Source organism: Ictidomys tridecemlineatus, chromosome 1, assembly GCF_052094955.1.
Source record: "Ictidomys tridecemlineatus isolate mIctTri1 chromosome 1, mIctTri1.hap1, whole genome shotgun sequence".
NCBI lineage: Eukaryota > Metazoa > Chordata > Mammalia > Rodentia > Sciuridae > Ictidomys > Ictidomys tridecemlineatus.
In genome coordinates, this window is record NC_135477.1 from 44415810 (window position 1) to 44433987 (window position 18178).

The 18178-nt window shown below is 50.7% G+C and overlaps 1 protein-coding gene and 1 long non-coding RNA gene across 3 annotated transcripts in view; both read right to left on the bottom strand.

The window, feature by feature from the left end:
* The window catches only part of LOC120885490 (uncharacterized), a 31179-nt gene extending 16954 nt beyond the window's left edge, over positions 1-14225 (bottom strand). Inside the window, exon 1 of the long non-coding RNA XR_013434844.1 lies at positions 13879-14225. This is a non-coding gene — a long non-coding RNA (uncharacterized LOC120885490). The remainder of the gene's footprint in view (positions 1-13878) is intronic.
* Positions 1-18178, bottom strand: part of Rps24 (ribosomal protein S24) — a 462172-nt gene that overhangs the window by 33250 nt on the left and 410744 nt on the right. Inside the window, exon 5 of one of the 2 annotated variants that reach the window (XM_078039364.1) lies at positions 16487-16496. The exons of the other annotated variant lie outside the window; for it this stretch is intronic. Coding sequence (XP_077895490.1) covers positions 16494-16496 — 3 coding nt within the window. The 3' untranslated portion in view covers positions 16487-16493. Of the gene's footprint in view, positions 1-16486; positions 16497-18178 lie in introns of those variants that run through there. 2 annotated transcript variants of the gene reach the window in all.

Below are 18178 nucleotides of genomic sequence, written 5' to 3' on the forward strand. Positions count from 1 at the left end.
TCTGCCATGGCCTGTCTGGCTGTCTGGGTCCCTGGACCTCACTGTCTTGGCCCCTCCTTGCCTCAGTTTCTCCTTCTATCCCATGTGACCTGTCTCTGCTCTCAGCATCCCGTTAGCTGTGTCTCTCTCCAGGCCTGTCTTCAGCCCCCTCCCCTGGCAGGCTGCCTCCCAGCTCTCCACCCCCCGCCCCTCTTGCCATAGGGAGGCTTCGGAGCTTGGCAGGGTGCTGAAGGTGATGGGCTGAGGCCTGTCGAGGCCCGGGAGCTGTTACTATTACTGGGGGCTGCTTCTGTCAAGAGAACATTCTCACATGTCATGAATCAGAAGAGGGTGTCTTCACTTCCTTCTGCACGATCCCAACAGATTCCACATATAGTCCCCTGCGCGGCTCTCCCACCCCACCCCCACAGGCAAGGAGCAGGCAGGAGGCCTTCGGAAAGCTGTCCTGAGAACCTGTAAAGTCGCCGAGGGGCCAGAGCAGAGGAGTCACACTCTGCTTTCTGATAAGTTGAGAGGTCTGCCCTCACCACCTCCCGCCTGACACACACCCCTGCAGAGATGTCTGTCTGCACTGAGCATTCTGTGCTAAAAACATCTCCCCGAGCCAAGAACAGCAGGCCTTGGTCTGGAGGCTGAGACATTGCTGAGCACTTCTTAGAAGACCTGTCTCTGGGAAAGAAGCCACCAGGACATGGCTGGGTTTGGAGGGGTGAGACTGCCCATGGGGCTCAGCAGCCTCCTCTTCTTGATTAAAAATTCAAAGCCATCCATCTAGGGGTCCCCAGGAACAGGACTCCAGAGCCAGCTGGCTGGCAGAGGGCCAGGCCCAGGGTGACACTTGGGCAGCATGTGTGGCCATTCATGAAGAGGAGTGTGGCCGAGGAGGCGGTGCAGCTGGGGGTGGGCAGGCAGGCCGGGGAGGGTCCATCACGGTAGGAAGAGACCTGGTCTAAGGAGAAGGGGTAAGAAACAAGACCAGGAAGAAGCTCATCAAAGGTCTGCTCCCTGCCTCGGAACGCAGCCCTGGATTCTGTCGGTTTTGCTGGGATGTGCTTTGATTTTCCTTTGCTGACCCTTTCCCAGCTTCTCTACTGCCCTTGAACATCTCTGATCCTGGACACAAAATGCCTCTTTAGATTCCCCATCTAGGATGAGGGGGTTGGATCTGCATAGCACCCCAGCTTCCAGGACAGCACCCTTGGGACTGCTTACATGAATGAAGAACCCTTCCGATCCATCCCCCAGACGTCAGACTTCAGTGCCGTTTGAGAAAATCTCCTGTTCAACTATGAGAACAGAGAGGGACTCTCTGGGTCCCCAGAGCTTCACAGCTCCAAGACTCCACCAGCCCTCTCGATGGGGCCCCTCCCTCGGGCCTCCCCATAGTACATGGTTGGGAGAAAGGACCCAGCTTTCTAGAGATCCTTGTCTTAACCTGAAAGTGGCCTAGGCTAAAGGATCAAAGTGGGGCTGAAGGTGGAGGACTTGCCCCGGGGCAGGAAGCCCTTGAATGCCAGCTGATTTGAATGAAGAAGTCCTGGGTGCTAGATTTCCAGAGTTCCCACCCAATAAAGAGACAAGAGGCTGCTTTGTGGGTGAGAGTGCTGGTGTGGAGGCCACCTTGACCTGGTCATCCTTGGGGAGTCCTTCCAACTGAAATCAAGTTGGTAAGATTCACTTTTAATTTATCGATAATAAGTTTATTTCATTTATTAATTATAATTATTAATTTACTAACCTTAAACGCTTACCGCTCTGAGAACTGAGCGCCAACTGGAGACACACGAGAAGCTATTTGTAGAATGAATTGAATGAATGAAACAATTATTGATTTGATGAGTCTACGAACTACATTAGACATCCACGCTGCTCTTTCAAACCATCTGGGACGTGGGATAAATAGTGGGCTGGAAGGAGACATGGAGGTGGCCTGGCTCCAAGAGACAAGCTCAGAGACAGAGCCTGATGTGGACGGCTCTCTGACCCTAACAGACCCATTCACAGATCAGCAGATTGAGGCTATGGGAGGTGCAACCCCTGGCTCAGGGGCCACAGACCTAGAAGATGACTGTCAACATGGGGACCCGCTCCTGTTCTTCTGGTCTCTGCTATCTTTAAGAGACAGCATGTTAGCAAAATTCACCAACTTGAGTTTTTCCACACTGACCTTAGAAGCATCCGGACAGGCGCTGCCCAGGGTTTGGTAGCATCTTGACTCTGGATAGTGGGTTCTTGAAGCCCTCCCTGCTCACCAGGATCCTCAGAGCCCATCACAGGGGCTTAGGATCCAGAGACTGGGAGTGAGTCCTGCCATCATGGAATCATCCATTGACTGTGTGAACTGGTCAAGTTCTGGAACCTCCATGGTATTCATCCACTTATCAGAATAATGGGGGATCATGCTTCACCTAGAACAGTCCTGGAGCGAGAGAGGTCCTCACTTAGAGCTGGCCACAAGTACTAATCCGGTTCTGAAATTTCCAGATGGGCCGTGTAAGGAGCTCAGAGCCTCCTGGGGAATGTGTTCAAAGCAGAGCTCCTGCCAGAGAAACCAGTTCAACAGCAGAAGGAAGGGGCCCAACATCTGGATTCTAAGCAAGCACCTAGATCTAGGTGTCCTTTTTTATTATTATTATTTTTATTTTTATTTTTTAATTTTTTATTGGTTGTTCACAACATTACAAAGCTCTTGACATATCATATTTCATACATTAGATTGAAGTGGGTTATGAACTCCCAATTTCACCCCAAATGCAGATTGCAGAATCACGTTGGTTACACATCCACAATTTTACATAATGCCCTATTAGTAATTGTTGTATTCGGCTACCTTTCCTATCCCCTACTATCCCCCTCTAGGTGTCCTTAAAGACAGAAATCATAACAAATCAAGTGTCCTAGATTTTAATCAGCTTTAATTGCAGTTCTAGAATTGCACCACAGACTAGACCAAAAATGTGCGGTCCTGCCACATAGGCAGGCTACGTGAATAGCCAGAGAAAAGAAGCCATGGGCAGGAAACAGAAGTGAGGTACAGAGACGGCTGGATGGGTCATAGCCCTGCTCTCCCTGGTTTGAACAAGGCTTAAACCGTTGGCCTGAGATTGGTGAAAACTCAGCTGTTACAAAGGCAAATTCCCAAGTTGGGTTGTTCAGGTGCTGAGTTAGTTTGCATGGTTTCACATAAGGACTCAATTTACAGAGGCATCCCCAGGCCAAACTCAGTTTGACTTTACAGTGTCTAGACACCTCGTGACTAAAATAGGGCTCACACAGGCAGCTCCCTGAACATATATGGAAAAAAATCAGGGTCCATGCTTCGACTTTGTGTTGTTATATGTGTCACTGTCCCTGCAAGACGGAAGGTCAAGAGGGCAGGGGCCAGATAGGTGGGTGGCTCTGTGGCTTCCACAGAGCTGGCCCTGGGCCTGGCATAAGGCAGACGATACATGATATGGCCATCAATCTATTCAAAGGAAAATTTTGGTTGGTGGGACCATAACTAAATTCTGAGGACCAGAGTAGTTTCTAGAACTAAGTTTATAAAACCCAAAGCTGTTCCTGCCTCTTCTGCAAACTGGCTTTTGCTCACGCCATTTTGGTCACTGCGATGACTGTGAGATCCCACATAATGCATCTTACAGTTTATTGCTAAAAAAAAAAAAAAAAAAAAAAAAATCACTCTTCTTGACCAATGGGTATGCCTCCTTTTTATCCCATGAAGGCTCATTATTTTTTTAAAGACGGCCAAGACGATATCTACCGTTCTACACGCTCTTCTTCAGGAGGACCTTGGCCTTTTCCCCAATCGGGAGGTGGTTGGTTTTTCCATTTCCTTCAGTCTGGGTGGGTCCTCTCACGGCGGTGACCAAGAGAATCCAGTGACACTTCCCCCGTTCTGAGCACGACTCTCAACTGATCTTGGGGCTCCCACTCCCTGCCTCTGAGAAACCAGTTGTCACATGAAAAGCACAAACAGTCCTAAGGCCATGACGCAGTGAGAAGTCACCACCACAAAGGCCCTGGAGGATGCGGTGCCACATGGAGAAGCCGAGAAGCCAGGGAGGAGTGAGACACTGGACATCTTCTGAACGGATCCCCTGGTTCCAGCCACCGCAGTTCATACCACGCATATCCAAGATGAACTGCCCAACCAGTCAGTCTCTCCCCAAATTCTCAGTCCATAAGATCATGAGCAAAGTGAAATGATTATCCAAAGTCACTATGTTTTGGGGCAGTTTGTTTTGCAACAAGATAACCAAAGCACACGCTGTGATGACACATAATCATGATGTTTTCCTTTTCTCCTTGACTGCTAGGAAGCTAAGAGATTGGTTTCAGACTCAACTGTAGCAAATGTCCTTGTATTATCCTTGGTTGATCTTTTAACCAAGCCCCTGGATCATATTAGATTTGTGCCTTTATTATTTAAAGTTCTGCAGTATTCTTTTGAGAGAAAAGGAGTTTAGAAATGAAGGAGATTGGGGGAATTTTCTTGCTTCATCCACTTTCTCTCTATATACTAAATTTCCCCTTTGTCAAAGTCCTATTTAACTTCCAGAACTGGGCTTGGATGCATCACGATGGATGTTACCTAGTGGGTCACATTTTTATTCACTGTGATTCCATGTCTTTTCTCTGTCCTTCCCCTTGGACTCCCACCTGAACAAGTGGCCTCTCAATGTCTAAACAGGCTGAATGATCCCAAGAGATGGGCGTCCATTGGAGGAAATGCCAGTTAGATAACTGGAGAGATGTTTTTTTGTCAAGGGCTTGTCTGTTGAATAAGTAATACCTGAGGACACTCCCACATGCAAATGAGCCTCCATGTGTCCTTGGACAAATTCCTGAATCAGAAAGGGTGACAGCTCTCAAGTGCGGAGCAGTCACCATGGCCAGGTGTTCCACGGGTCCACAATCCCGTGCACATCTGTGCATTTCTAGATACTGGAAAGGTAATGTGGTACCTCCAGCTTATGCTACCTAAGACCTCCAGTGGGAACTAAGATATTACCCTGTAGTCAAACATATAAGTATTTCTACAAAAAAGAAAAAAAAAACACAAAAAAACCCACATGAGTAGTCATAATAATGACCCTAGATGGTTTTACTTCATTCCAGGGCAGAATTAATTGCCAAGTGAGTTATGAAACATGCTTTAGGTTTTCAGAACTTTCTAATTTGGGGATTGTGGAGAGTACTTGTGGTCCCGTGCTAAATTCTTTGCTTGTGTTTATCTCACGAATTCAATCAATCCCCAGGAGACTAATACCATTATTATTCCCCACAGAGAGAGGAGAGAATGGAGGCTTGGAGACACTGAGCCCCTGGGCAGGCAGAGGGCTCCTCAGGAGCAGAGCTGGGTTTCTGTGCCAGGTGTCTGACTTCCACACCTGTGGGCTCAAGGGTCTCCCTGTCCTGGGGCCTCCTCAACTCCGGGCCCCGGGAACGAGAAGGAACCTTCCGACCCAGCTCCCGGGGAAGCTGCCTGGTGAGGCAAAGAGGTTTTCAGAGAAGAAAGAAGACTGGGAGGGAGGGAGTGGAAGATGGAAGGAGGAAGAGAAATCTCCTTTTACAAAGTCAATAAAGTATAATTCTTCCTCTCCAACCCCAGGCCCCCTGGGAGAAGCTGAGCAACCACAAGCAAAATTAGAAAAGAACAGAATCTTCCAGAAACACTCCCATTCTCCCCCTCCATGTTTGCTTATGGCCCTTGGACCAGTTACCCCACCCCATGTAAAGAGATCGGTATTTTTAAATGTGCATTATTTTATTAAAAGAACAAAAACCACCCAAGCTCTTTTATAAAGCATGATGCTTAGAAAGAATGGGAGTCCCTCCCCAGGTGACTTCCCATCTCAGCTCTGTCACTTGCTGGCTGTTTTCTGCTCTCTGAAGACCCTTCCTGGAGAAACCTTTTCTTGCTTGTCCCTCTTAGTCCAGGTGAATGGTCAGGCCTGGGGCAGGTCTTCCCAATCTACAGGAAGCCCACAGGAGATGGGCATATGTGCTCTGGGCTGAAGGAGAAGAGCCTCCACTCTTCCTGTGGTCCTTCATCCAAAGATACCGTCTTACACAAGTCCCCTCTCTGCATCTCTCATCCCAGGTCCCATGATCGGGGGACAAGCCTTATCTCCTCAATGGGCATCAGATCCTTGCAGAGCAGACTAGGAACATCCAGAGGTGTCCACATGCAATCTTTCCAAATAAGCTCTCACTATGCAGATTTTATGCCCAAATCAGAAATGCCTCCAACCATCCATACAACTCCTGATTTCCCATCTTGCATCACACACTGCACTAAGCATCCGGTGCTCATGTCTTCATTTATTCATTCAACAAATAGCCATTTACGAAGTACCCTCTATCTCTCAGGCAAGGTACCAGGTGCTCTGGAGCCAGCTGTCAATCACACAGAAAATGATCCCTGTCCTCTGGAGGCTCACATGTTAAGTCAGTCAGGCATGGTCCCTGCAGACACAGAGCTCACTCTTGTTCCTGTTTTTGTTTTGCTTGGTGTTTGAGAGGGATGAAAAACTGTCCTAAACTATAGGTTGATATCTGGTATGATCGATGTGGCTCAGGACTCTAGAAATGTAGCAACCGGACCCGACCGTGGGGACCATGAAACCTCCCGGAGAGAAATGATAGAGACGCTGATGTCTGCAGGATCAGACCAGGCTGATCAGAGAGGTGGGTGCTGGGGCAGACGCTACGTGTTCACATAAAAGAGAGCACAGCTCACACAGGGGAGAGCGGAGCTCTGGGGCCAGGTGGGTTTGAGGCAGGGATTGATGGCCATGTGGCTAGAGAATTAGGAGAGGGAGCACTCCTGCATGGCTTTGTCTCGACAGCCTTGGACCCTTCTGGCAGGTTCTAAGCAAAGGCACAAAAGGAAGAAAGTGAGTTGGCTGTTACACTGACAAGGCCCCACTGGTGACCACTTGGACACTGGCCTCGCAGCCAGGTTGGAAGGATGCCTCCCCAGAGGTGGGAACCCTCTGATTGAACCTGAGGCCGGGAAGGGGGTGGTCACGGCCGTAGCTGCGGCACTTTCCTATAATCATTAAGGCGAGTTCCTGAGCCGCTGGGTAGCTAACTCTAGTCAGTGTCGGGGTAATTAACCAAGCTGCCCGAACTTTATTCACAGCCTGACAAGGTGCACTCCTGGGACTTGTCACTGTGGTTCATCGGGGGGCGGGGACTTGACATCAGGCTGATTAGGGAGTGTTTTACGCAGCAAGAAGCTCTCTGATCTTCAGCTGAGCCAGAGCCCCCCTCCCATCTCCTAGGAGAGACGCCTGCAAGGGAGAGAACAAAGATCACCCTGTCCATCCCCCTCGTTTCCAGATGACAGACAGAGCAGCGTGAGAGCTTGTCCTGGGGTGGGATCGCCACCAGAGCCTCACGGACTCCACTTGTAGCCTTTTCTCCCAAAATGCAGTGTCCTGCACCAGGGCTTCTAAACTCCATACGCACAGGAATCACCAGGGAGCTTGCAAAAATGCAGGTTCTAATTCAGGGGCCTGGGGTAGATGAGGTTCCCCATCCCTAACAAGCCCCAGGGTCATGCTGGTGATACTGGTCACCATTCTAAGAGCAGCATCGGACACTTTTCGAGAGACTACCTTCAATCCCATGGAGCTGGCTCAGGGTCTCGTAGTGAGTGACTCAGTGACTCTATTTGGCCCTGGAACTGCACACTTCTGCAGTCGGAGCACATCTGGTTACAGTGTTCACAGAGGTTAGACCTCCAGCTTCCTGGATCACTTACTCTGGTCATGCTCTTAGATTTCTATGAACCAATGTAGTTCACTTCAATAAAACAGGGTTTAAAAGTGTAAAGCTTTGCAAGGAAGCCAAGGCAAGAAATGGCCTCTCTGCTTACCAACTTTACTCCTCCTCTGCAAACCAACTTACTTATCAGTGTGTTAGTCAACATTCCATCACTGTAACAAAGTACCTGAGAAAATTATCTTATAAAGAAAAAAAAGAGTTGTCTTGGATCACAATTTTTGAGACTCCAATCTACAATTGGTTGGCTCTGTAGCTTTGGGACCTATGGCAAAGCAGCACATGATAGTGAAATTGTGTAGCAGAGAAAATCTTCTCAATCATGTCTGAAAAGAAAATAGAGAGGAAGAAGAAGGGCCATGGTCTCATTATCCCCATCATGGACACAGCCCTCATTACCTAAAGACCTCCCACTAGGCCCCACCTCTTAAAGGTTCCATTACCTCCCAATAGAACCACCCTGGGGACCAAGCCTTTAACACATGAGTGTTTGAGGGACATTTAATATCCAAACTATAGCAATCTACTGATTCATCCTAGAAAAACAACTAAAATCTAAAATAAAATAACTGCTATCCACACTGACTTGGGCTTGATGGTCACACCATAGCTGCAAATTTCTCTTTGCTTCTGTGTCAATTTTCTGAAAGGGAAGGTCTGAGGTGCACAGCATATCTATTTGGTTCTCTTTTCTTCTCTGAGCCTCAAAATCCCTGCAACCAAACAGGAAGCCTTGATTATGTGTCTTTCAGGGACTTGGGGACTCCAAGTACTGCGTCTCTATGACTCTAAAGTGCTTTAGGAAAAAACACCTGTACCCTGGTCACCAGGAGAGACAATTACACAAAGGTGCCTTTGAGGGTATTCACTCCAAATGGCTAAGTTTCAACAAAGAATCACCAGGCAAATGGAAAGTTTTCATATTTCAATTATGCAATTAATTCCATGATACCATTCCCAAGTGGTGGCCATCCCAACAAGCCTAGGAGGAGATAACAATTCCCAAGCCCCAATTCTTAATGAGGTTTTTTGAGTGTGTGAAAGTCCAAAGGGTTGAATTTCCACATCACCTCTGTGTTTAAGTCTCAAAGTCTCATTTCACAATTGAGAAAACTAAAGTTCTTCTTAGATCTGATATTTAACAATTCCATTTTAATTATTATTTAATTTTTAAACTCTAAGACCTTTCTTAACTGAATGAGGATAGAGAGGGCGACATGTTGCTACTGTTCCAGTCTCCCAGGAACATCTGTGGTTTGTGCTCGGCCCCAGTTGCCAGGAGACGTTTGTGTATGTTACACAGGAAATATATGGCCCTCCCCAATGGGGGACTGTTTTTCAGGTTGCACTTCAAGGAGAAAAGGTGTTTTTTGCATGAAAGAGAGTTTAAACCTCCTTTATGGAACCCTGTGCTCATATCTCTGTTGTAACTCCTCATCTCCATTGCCACAGCACAAAAAAAATAGTGGCGTCCTACGTTCTACAGCCACTAGAAATTTAAAAAAATACACAAGAGTTTTCAGCAACCCAGGGCACCTGGCCATGGCCAGGACTCTCTAGACTTAAGTTTTTAAAGTCAAAAGTGGGAATTACAGCTCAGATTGGGCTCTGTGAAGTCAGGACACGCCCCGCCCAAGGAGGATAGAGATGGAGCCAGGATGATGGCTTCAGACTGAAGACCTAGTGAGAGCTAGGGACTCCCTTCCTATACAGACATCCATGCATCAATGTGCGCAAGCACCCCTGCCATCTCTCCCCAAACTCAGCCAGCTATAGGAGCCTAAACTTGGACCTCCTGCAATGGACCAAATGCTGTACCTTTCCAAAATAATGATGTTGAAATTCTAACTCTCAATATGATTGTATTAGGAGGTAATTAGGTATGAGAGTGGAGACTTCACAAATAAGATTAGTGTTCTCTTGAGAGGAACCCCAGAGAGCTCTCTCACCCATTTTCCTGCCATGTGAAGATAGATAAAGTAGTCTGCAACCTGAAGGAGGACCTTCGCCAGAACCCCTCCATGTAGTCATCCTGATCTCAGACTTCCAGCTCTTGGTACTATGAGAAAAACTTTCTGTTGTTTACAAGCCATCCAGTCCATGGTCTATTTGTTACAGTAGCCTGAATGGGCTCAAACACCACTGTGCTTCGGGATGGCCTCTTTTTATATTTATTCCAGCCCAGTCACAGCTGAGTTGACTTTAGACCTGAGGGGCTGGAGCCCAAGTCAGCAGCTGTCCCCCAGGATTATCTCTGGCTGTGCACAGGTGACACATCAGATGTCCTTGGTCTTCCCCATCCAAGCAGGCATCGACGAGCAGGGGAGCATGTGGACGGCTTGGGGACGGAGCCAAGTCAGGCGGGGTCTGCTTGGCGCACACTGACTTGGTGTTTAAACAAGCATCACCCAACAGCTAAAATCTGCTTTGGCCAGACATCCGTGTGTGAGCCTCAGCTTCCAGCAGGGAACAGCACTCAGCGGGCTCACAAAGGAGGCGTGAAGGAGACCAGATGGAGGTGTGCTGTGGCGACACCTGCCACATGGTGACCAAGGGCTTTGGTTTCCGTTTCCTTTCCCGGTCCAGACCAGCAGTAGGGGGTAGGAGGACTGGAGCCCTGGTTCTGAGTCCCACGGGTGACATGCTGGTGCCAGAGGGCAGATCTCCTGATACTGCAGGGTCTCAATTTTCTTGCCTGTGGCGCACATCGGGGAGGGGGATTCCAGGGTCTCTACCTCTGGCCGGAGCAAATTCTGATTCTCAATGAACAAGGAGGAGGCAAGACCAGATAAGAGTCTCACTGCAGCTGTTTCTCCTTCAGGGTCGGGGCTGGGATGCCTGATACCCCAAACCGAGTGGTCCCTGCTACCGGCTTCTGCAGGCAGAAACGCGGGGGCTTTGTGGCAGGCAGCACCACTTGCCTCCTGTGCTGAACTTGAGTGCTCTTGAGTTTCTGCTCCCCAGAAAGATCAGTTTCCTGCCGACGTCATCACTTTAGGCCAGCAGAGACCTATCAGCGGCTCCATCAGGCGCTGGAGGCCCCAGCCCCCCTCCTTGGCTCTAAGTCTGAGCCCTGGGAACACGGGGGAAACTTAATTCTCGAACACCTCCAACTCAAAGAGCCACTGTTCTGCAGCACCAGCGCCGGCCCCGTGTTTCAACAGCAGCTCTCTGTGGGGAGGGTTCCCCACCCCAGACGTCGATAGGGCCCACCGCGCCTGTGGATGTGTTGATCTGGCTTCAACCCCAGCTCCATTTCAAAGCCTTGGTTGCCATCTGGGCCCGCCCTCATTCCGTCTCCGGCTGGGCTCCTGCGCGCCTCAGGCCGCCTCTCAGTGACTGGGAAGCTTTCTCCGCGTGTGGGTTTCCACCCAGCGGCTCCTGATGAGCCATTTCTCGTGGCAGGACGCCCACCACTTAGGGGAAACAGGCTTGGTTCTGGGAAGGTCTTGCTTCATCCCTCCTTTTTTCCCTGCCAGAGGTTGACATAAAGGGACACCAGATAGGCTACCGGAAGGAAGGGGTGCAGCCCTGCTCCTGTGGGTCCTTCCTGCTCCGGCGCTCGCTCCTCTGGACAGGTCATCTGTCCTCTGTGGATCTCGGTTTCCCCTTGGGCTAAGAGTAGCGGGTCAGTGGCTCTCACGGGAAGGAATACAAGTGCTTTGTCAATAGGAAGCACTCCATCGTGTTACCAAGGAACCCATTCCACAAGGAATATTTTGAACTTTTGCTGTTTCCCTTCTTGCGACGGAGAAATTAGCAGGCACAGATTGTGAAAAACCAGCCCTGTCTTTGTAATCACAAATGTGCACACATCCCACTGAGCATCATTTTCAGAAGGCATATTAAGCAGCAGAGACCACAGGGGGGACCCGTGTAAACAGGCCTCCTCAGATCCTGGCAAAAAAAAGCCTTGGAGGACGCAGTTGTTCCTGCGAGTTACTGGCTGTTCCTGCTTCTCCACCCCCGCCTCGCCCCGCTGCCTGGCTGCCGAGCGCTCGCTCCTGGATCATGGCGAGGGAGCCGGCTTGTGGTACTGTGCGGGGTCAGTGCTGTTCCGAGTCCACACCACACCTTCAAGACCCAGACACCCTGGCACTGGAGGCTTTCCAGAACCCCAGCCCTGGAAACCCTTCCTCGGTCCCAGGTGACCTCCTGTGTCCTCTCACGTTTCCGTCCCTGCAGCTCATGGGGAACGTGGCCTCCACCCACTGGGATGCTGAAGCGCCATGAGAGTCAGTATCCGGCTCAAGACTGGACATCAGCCAGTTCTGATGTTGGACTTGAGGCCACGCCTCCAGAGCCCTCGCCAGCCCCTCATGCTCTGCGGCAGGTGCACAATGGAGACTGCGAAGTCGTGGACAGTAAAGAGCTTTGACCCGAGAGATGGGAACCAATCACTAATTAAAGCCCATGTTGGCTGGACCTAAAGGCCATGTTGGCTGGACCCCTGCTGTGTGTGAGTGAAGACTGCAGAGATCCAGTTCAGCCCCAGAGACCTCCTGGGGGGTGTAGGATAAGAGGGGGGGGCACCTTGGGCTGCCCTAGCAACTGAAGGTCCTGCTGGGCAGTTCTCTCTGTTCCCCCTAATGGTGACTCCCACTTGACCGGCTTCAGATGCCAGTTCCCTGAAGGTGGGCAAGGGGCCTGGGCGTGGGTGACACTGCCTAGCAGAAGCAGGCAGCAGGCAGCCCTCAAGTGCTGCAGGAGCGAGAGAAGAATATCATTCACCCCGGGGCTGGTTAATGGAAGGCTTCCCTGTTGACGGACGGGAGGGCGAAGATTAATTCTGAAGCAGGAATAGATGTTATTTAGGAAGGGAAGGGCATTCGAGACAGAGATGAGGTAAAAGACAGATCGATCATTCACCAGCAGCGAACAGCGGAATCTTGCTGCAGCAGAGGGTGAAAGAAGCCGGGCTGGAGGAGGTGGGGAGGGAGGCAGCGGGTGGAGGAGGCTGAGGAGCAGATGGAGGCCATCCTGGAAAGCTAGGCTGGGTCTGAACTTGACCCTGAAGAGGGGAGGCAAGGAGAGTCTTTAGCAAGAAGTCATGTATTCAGAGGCAGGTTCTAGAAAAATCGCTCTCTGGGCAGGTGGGAGATATTCACCCCTGTCTGGGAACCCACCTCGGTTCTGGGTCCTTCTATCAAAGTGCTAATGGCAATCTGGTCACTCACATTCTGGGAGGCTCCTGGCCCAAGCCTGGTTGTGTCCTAGGAAGCAGCCCTGGTCTGTCTTCCCAGAAAGACCCAGTAATTAGTGCGCAGCCCTGAGACACCAAGGCCTCAGAGAGCTCTGTGGTTTTGGACACTGATGGGATCCTGAGAAAGGGGACCCGGCCTTTCAGAGCAGGAGGCGCAAGCCCACCCAGATTGAGGTGGGTCTGCAAGAAGTCCTGGCTCAGGAAGGCAGTTGGAGACAAGTTCATGAGCCAGTCTGAGGAAATGGACACGGGTGCTGAGAGAGCTCTGAACCCAGACACCTGTGCACTCAGGGTGCCCAGAGCCACAGCCTTGGGGGACTTCCACACAGCTAGCCCTGGCTCCTCTGGCTGGGAGCACCTATTGGGTGCAGAACAAGGACAGGTGTTTTGCTTTGTTTTGTTTTGTTTGGGTTCTAGGGATTAAACTGGAGTGCTCTGCCGCTTAATGCCAATCCTTTTTTACCTTTTTAAGTGGCCCAGGCTGGTCTCAAACTTGCAATCCTCCTGTCTCCGCCCCCTAAGTCACTGGGATTATGTGTGCACCCAGGACCCAGCACCCAGAGGGTCTTAGACAACGGTGCTGCAGCACATGGGGCACCGGGCAGGGCAGGGGATTCTGCAGCTCAGGCTATCCGGAATGGAAGAACATCAGAGGCTCTCTGGAGGGGTCAAATCAGGCTTCCCTACTTGCATTTTGTAATGAGTTCCCTCCTGGAATTCCCACAAGAGAAACCCAGACACTAGGTCCCCACCCCCTTATCCATTTCTTGCTGGAACAAAAAGTCCAAGTAGCCGTACATTGCTTAATGACAGGGACAGTTTCTGAGAAGTGCGCCATTAGGCAATTTTGTCATTGTGCTAACATCCCAGAGTGTACTTACACAGATCTGGATGGGGGCAGGTCAGGCGCTGGACGTGGCCTCTTGATGCAATCCAGAGACGCAGTCAACAGGAGATGTGCAAGGGCTGCTGCCGGCAAAACAGGGCGTACCGTTTCACAGCAACCCGTTGTTGTTTTTTAAATAAGTGGACGGAGTGCACTGTAAAATAACCAAGTATGATATAGCAAACACACAGGCTGTAACCCAGTCCTTCAGGATCCTTATCAAGTGTCACGTCCCGTACGGAATCGTACGTGCTGTCCTTTCCTGTGCCTTGGCAACTGTGGGTTGGTTTACATAAGCATCACAACCAACCCACGAGAAATGGTCCCACAGTGTTAGGACAGCAGCACATCACTAGGTGACAAGGTGATAGGGATCCAGTTCCACTGGAATCTGTGTGGGCATGCACACGGGCTCTGGAAATGGAGCCCGGGGCCTCACACGTGCAAGGCGAGTGCTGCACCCCTGAGAGCCACCCCAGCCCCCCACTGCAGTCTTAAGACACCACCCTTGTATGTGCCTGTCACTGAGACATCCCTACTACTGCCTTCTGGGATGGAGTGTGCAGTACGCAGCCTCTGAGGGGCCCCTCAGGATCCCCTCCTCCTGATATCCATCCCCATGTCACGGGAAGTCCCCTCCCATACTTTGTGACCAACTGCATCCCACAGAAGTGGTGGCTTCAAGTGCCAGGGGCAGGGTGGGACCTGCATCCTGGCTGTGCTCTGCCATGGACCCCACATTCAGGGGAAGCAAAAAGCCGCCACGTCAGGGACAGCACTGTGCAGAGCCCGCGGCACGAGGACCAGCGGCCTCTGCTGCTGCTGCGCAGAGTCTGGAAGCACATCTGCCCAGTTGTGCTGCAGGTGACCACAGCTTCAGCCAACGTCATGACTGCCACTTCAGTTCTGGGAGAGAACCTCACCCAGAACCACCCATCGAGGCCCGTCAGGTTCTGTTCCTGGGAAAGAGTCATTGCAAGCTGCTGAGTTTGGGGTAATTGGTGACGTCACCATGTATAAATACCACACCACCGGAAACATCTCAAGATCCTGAACAGGGCTTGAGATGGGCGTGGGTCAGGGTCCAGTCAACCTTGTGATCTTGGGCAGGTTTCTGAGCCTCCAGACTTGATCGCCTCATTTCTAAACATGGAGTAGTGGTGGGCCTCAGCTGTTGTGGTGGCGATTAGCTCAGGGAGTGGTGTGGAGCTTGTAGCCCTGGGTGAGCCCATACTACCTGCTCAATAAACAGGGCTAACATCCTCACCGGACCTCGACCTCTCCTTGCACCCACGGACTTTGGGCAAAATGGTCAACTTTCTACTCACTCATTCCCCAGCTCTGGGCTTTGCTGCCCCTTCCTGAAGGGCTGCTTCTGGTGGCCACCTTTTCACCCATCCCACACCTGTCACTGTTAGCCTTCCAGGTAGGCAGGTGTCAGCATCCACAGCAGAGAGGATGCTCTTTCTGGGCTCCTACTGTGCAATGAGATTGTCCTGTTTTGTGATTGTGATTCATTGTCTTTTTTTTTTTCCTGGGTGCTTGGTGGCATTTTGGAGAAGTGCATTGAAAGAACGTGCTCTTGGCTGGGCCCAAGGAGGTCTTGCAAGGTGGAAGGCCAGACTGGCTGCTGACAGAACGTCCTCTGCAGCCTCGGGCAGCGGTGACTAGTCCACACCTCTTTCATGGTGTTTCCTCTGTTTCCTTCGCCACCCCAGGCCGCTCTTCACCGGGGTTCAGTTGGAGTGTCATCTTCTTTGCTTCTGTTTCACCTGTTGTCATGATTTCATGTCCCCTTTCAACTATGTCATTTAAACAGGGGACAGCAAGTGTCTGGATAATTGGGAACTTATAACCACACAATGATTAAAAATGTTGGCAGGGATTCATTCCTTCAATTTGGGGTCCCCTCCTGGCCCTGGCTAATTCCTTCACTCTGAAGTCCTTCAGGGCCATGATGACAAAGAGCCTCCAAATCCCTGGGCCAACCCCCCTGACTTTCTCCCAGCGCAGAGAAGGCTGAACGGTGGTATCACATGGCATCTTAGCCCCAAGACAACTCCAAGAGAGGAAGCCACAGCACCCACCGAGGGGCATAGCCTCAAACACGCCCAGCCTCTGCTCCCGAGGGACCAGGTACTGCCCAGCAGGCAGAATGCCAGGCAGAATGACCACACCTGAATTTTAGCCCAGGCACCAGCTCCCACTCACTGGGGACCTAGAGCACATCCCCTGCCCACCACAACCCTCAGTCTGTCCATCTGTGTAATAGGAACAAGCCTTAAAGGACTCACTTGCCCACGATTTCTTGGGTGCAGACTCAGCCTTGGGCTGTGCCAGTCCAGGGTCCACATCAGGGGGATACTTCCCTTTCCCTCCAGAGGCCCCTCAGCCTAGAGAAAGAGCAGGTCTGTGATCCCATCCCAGCCATTGCATTGACTGCCACCCAGAGGGCAAGACATCAGGAAGCACAGCCAGCCAAGCTGGGCACACCAGGGAAGGCTTCCTGAGCAGGCTGCTCCAGAACTGAGGGGGGCGTACAGGTGAGCAATGGGGGGCTCAGGGAAAACACCCAGGAGCAGGGCTGAGGAGCACCAGGGCGGATCCAGCTCAGGCTGGTGTTGGTCTGCAGGTGCATGGGGCCGGGCAGGACAGGAGGCAGCTAGCAGCTTGGGATTCTGGGTAAAGCATGGGGCAGAACCAGGGAGGCCCTGGGGAGCCTGCATGAGCCAGGACCCAGAGGGCAACAAGGGCCCTTGTGGAAGTGCTTGTCACTCAGGGGTCTTGCACCCATGTGAGGGCCACGGGCTATTCCAGCATCCTTTCCCTGTCACCCCCCATAGCCCTTTCTTACAACAATCCTGCTGAAACCAGCACCTTTTTTAAAAAAATGATTCTATCTACAAAGTATAAGCAAGCATGTGAGTGTTCATGTGTTTATCATCAAATGATTGGTGGTTTCCTCTTCGATGTCCCTTTCTCTACCCAGTGGTGTTGCCACTGATCTCCCGTTTCAGGAACATAAACGCAGCACCTCGGTGTTTGTAGGAAGAAATTGGGAGGCACTTGATTCATTCCATTATCCAAGAAGCAGAATCATTTCTTCCATCCAATCCTGCAATCCAATCACCTGCAGCAGGAGATGAGGAAGGAAATTACTCTGCTTTTCTTTGGCTTTTTTCCTAACTAGTGGCATTTGAGAAAATTAAGTATGCTGTGCTTGATATTTAGGGCTCAGAACCCAAGGCAGAGTTGGAGACTGAAATGGGAGAAGGCTGTTTGGTCACAGAAGCAAATATTTCACCGTGTCCTCCTCTCACCCCTGGGAATGTCTTTGTCAATAATACCTTTTGTGTTGACACTACCTTAAATATTTCCAGTAAGGCGAAACTCAGAGCATTGTAAACAGTTCCTGTTTATCACGACTATGGAAATTTCACTTTTCTTGGTGGGGGTGTGGAAGGAGGCCACCTTGGCTTTGGAGTCCAGCACCCTTGGCCTGAGTCCTGCCTCCCTATGGTATGACCTTGAGCATAGGCATTCAGACTCAATGGATGCAGCTTTAGGGTGGTAGAAAGAACACCAGACTTGGAAACAGTCAGCCTCAATTTGAGACCAACTCTGCTGTCTACTAACTGTGTGGTTTGAGCCATGAACTTAAACTTTCTGAGCCTTGGTTTTCTTGTTTTTAAAACAGGAATAAAAATGCTGACCACTGGATGATCACAGAAAGTAAAAACATGAGACAACACGCATGATGTGCCAAGATAGGGCCCTCGCAGGGCTGCTGCATACAGTTGCAAGGTTTATGCACTGCACAAAGATACCAGCCCAGTGCTCTCAGCTGTGTGTCTGATCTCTCCTACCAGGCCCTTTTATAAAAACAATGCAGCCACCCAGAGGAGAGCGTTCAGATGATTTGTTCCCCAGAGAAGGATCCTGTCTGCAATTCATACAACAGTGAAATGCTGGGAGAGGGGTCCCTGAGAACAAGGAGGTGGCTCTTCACCCCACCCCATGAGGCTCCACACCATCACCCTCTGCCATCCTCAGCTGAGTTCCTTCAAAAGCACAGAAGGAACCGCGTGCAGAGGCAGCCCAGCTCGTCTTCTGATGTCTCCTGCGCCCTGTTTTCCTAGGTCTCTTGTTGCAGTTGAAATTTTCCTTCACCCAGCTTTTCCTGGATGGTGCACCTGCAGGGACCCAGAGAACAAATGACTCAGTAAATCCTACGGGCTCAGTGACTAAGTCAGTGCACCGTGGGTTAGGTGAAGTTAGGTGAATTTGTTCGCTGC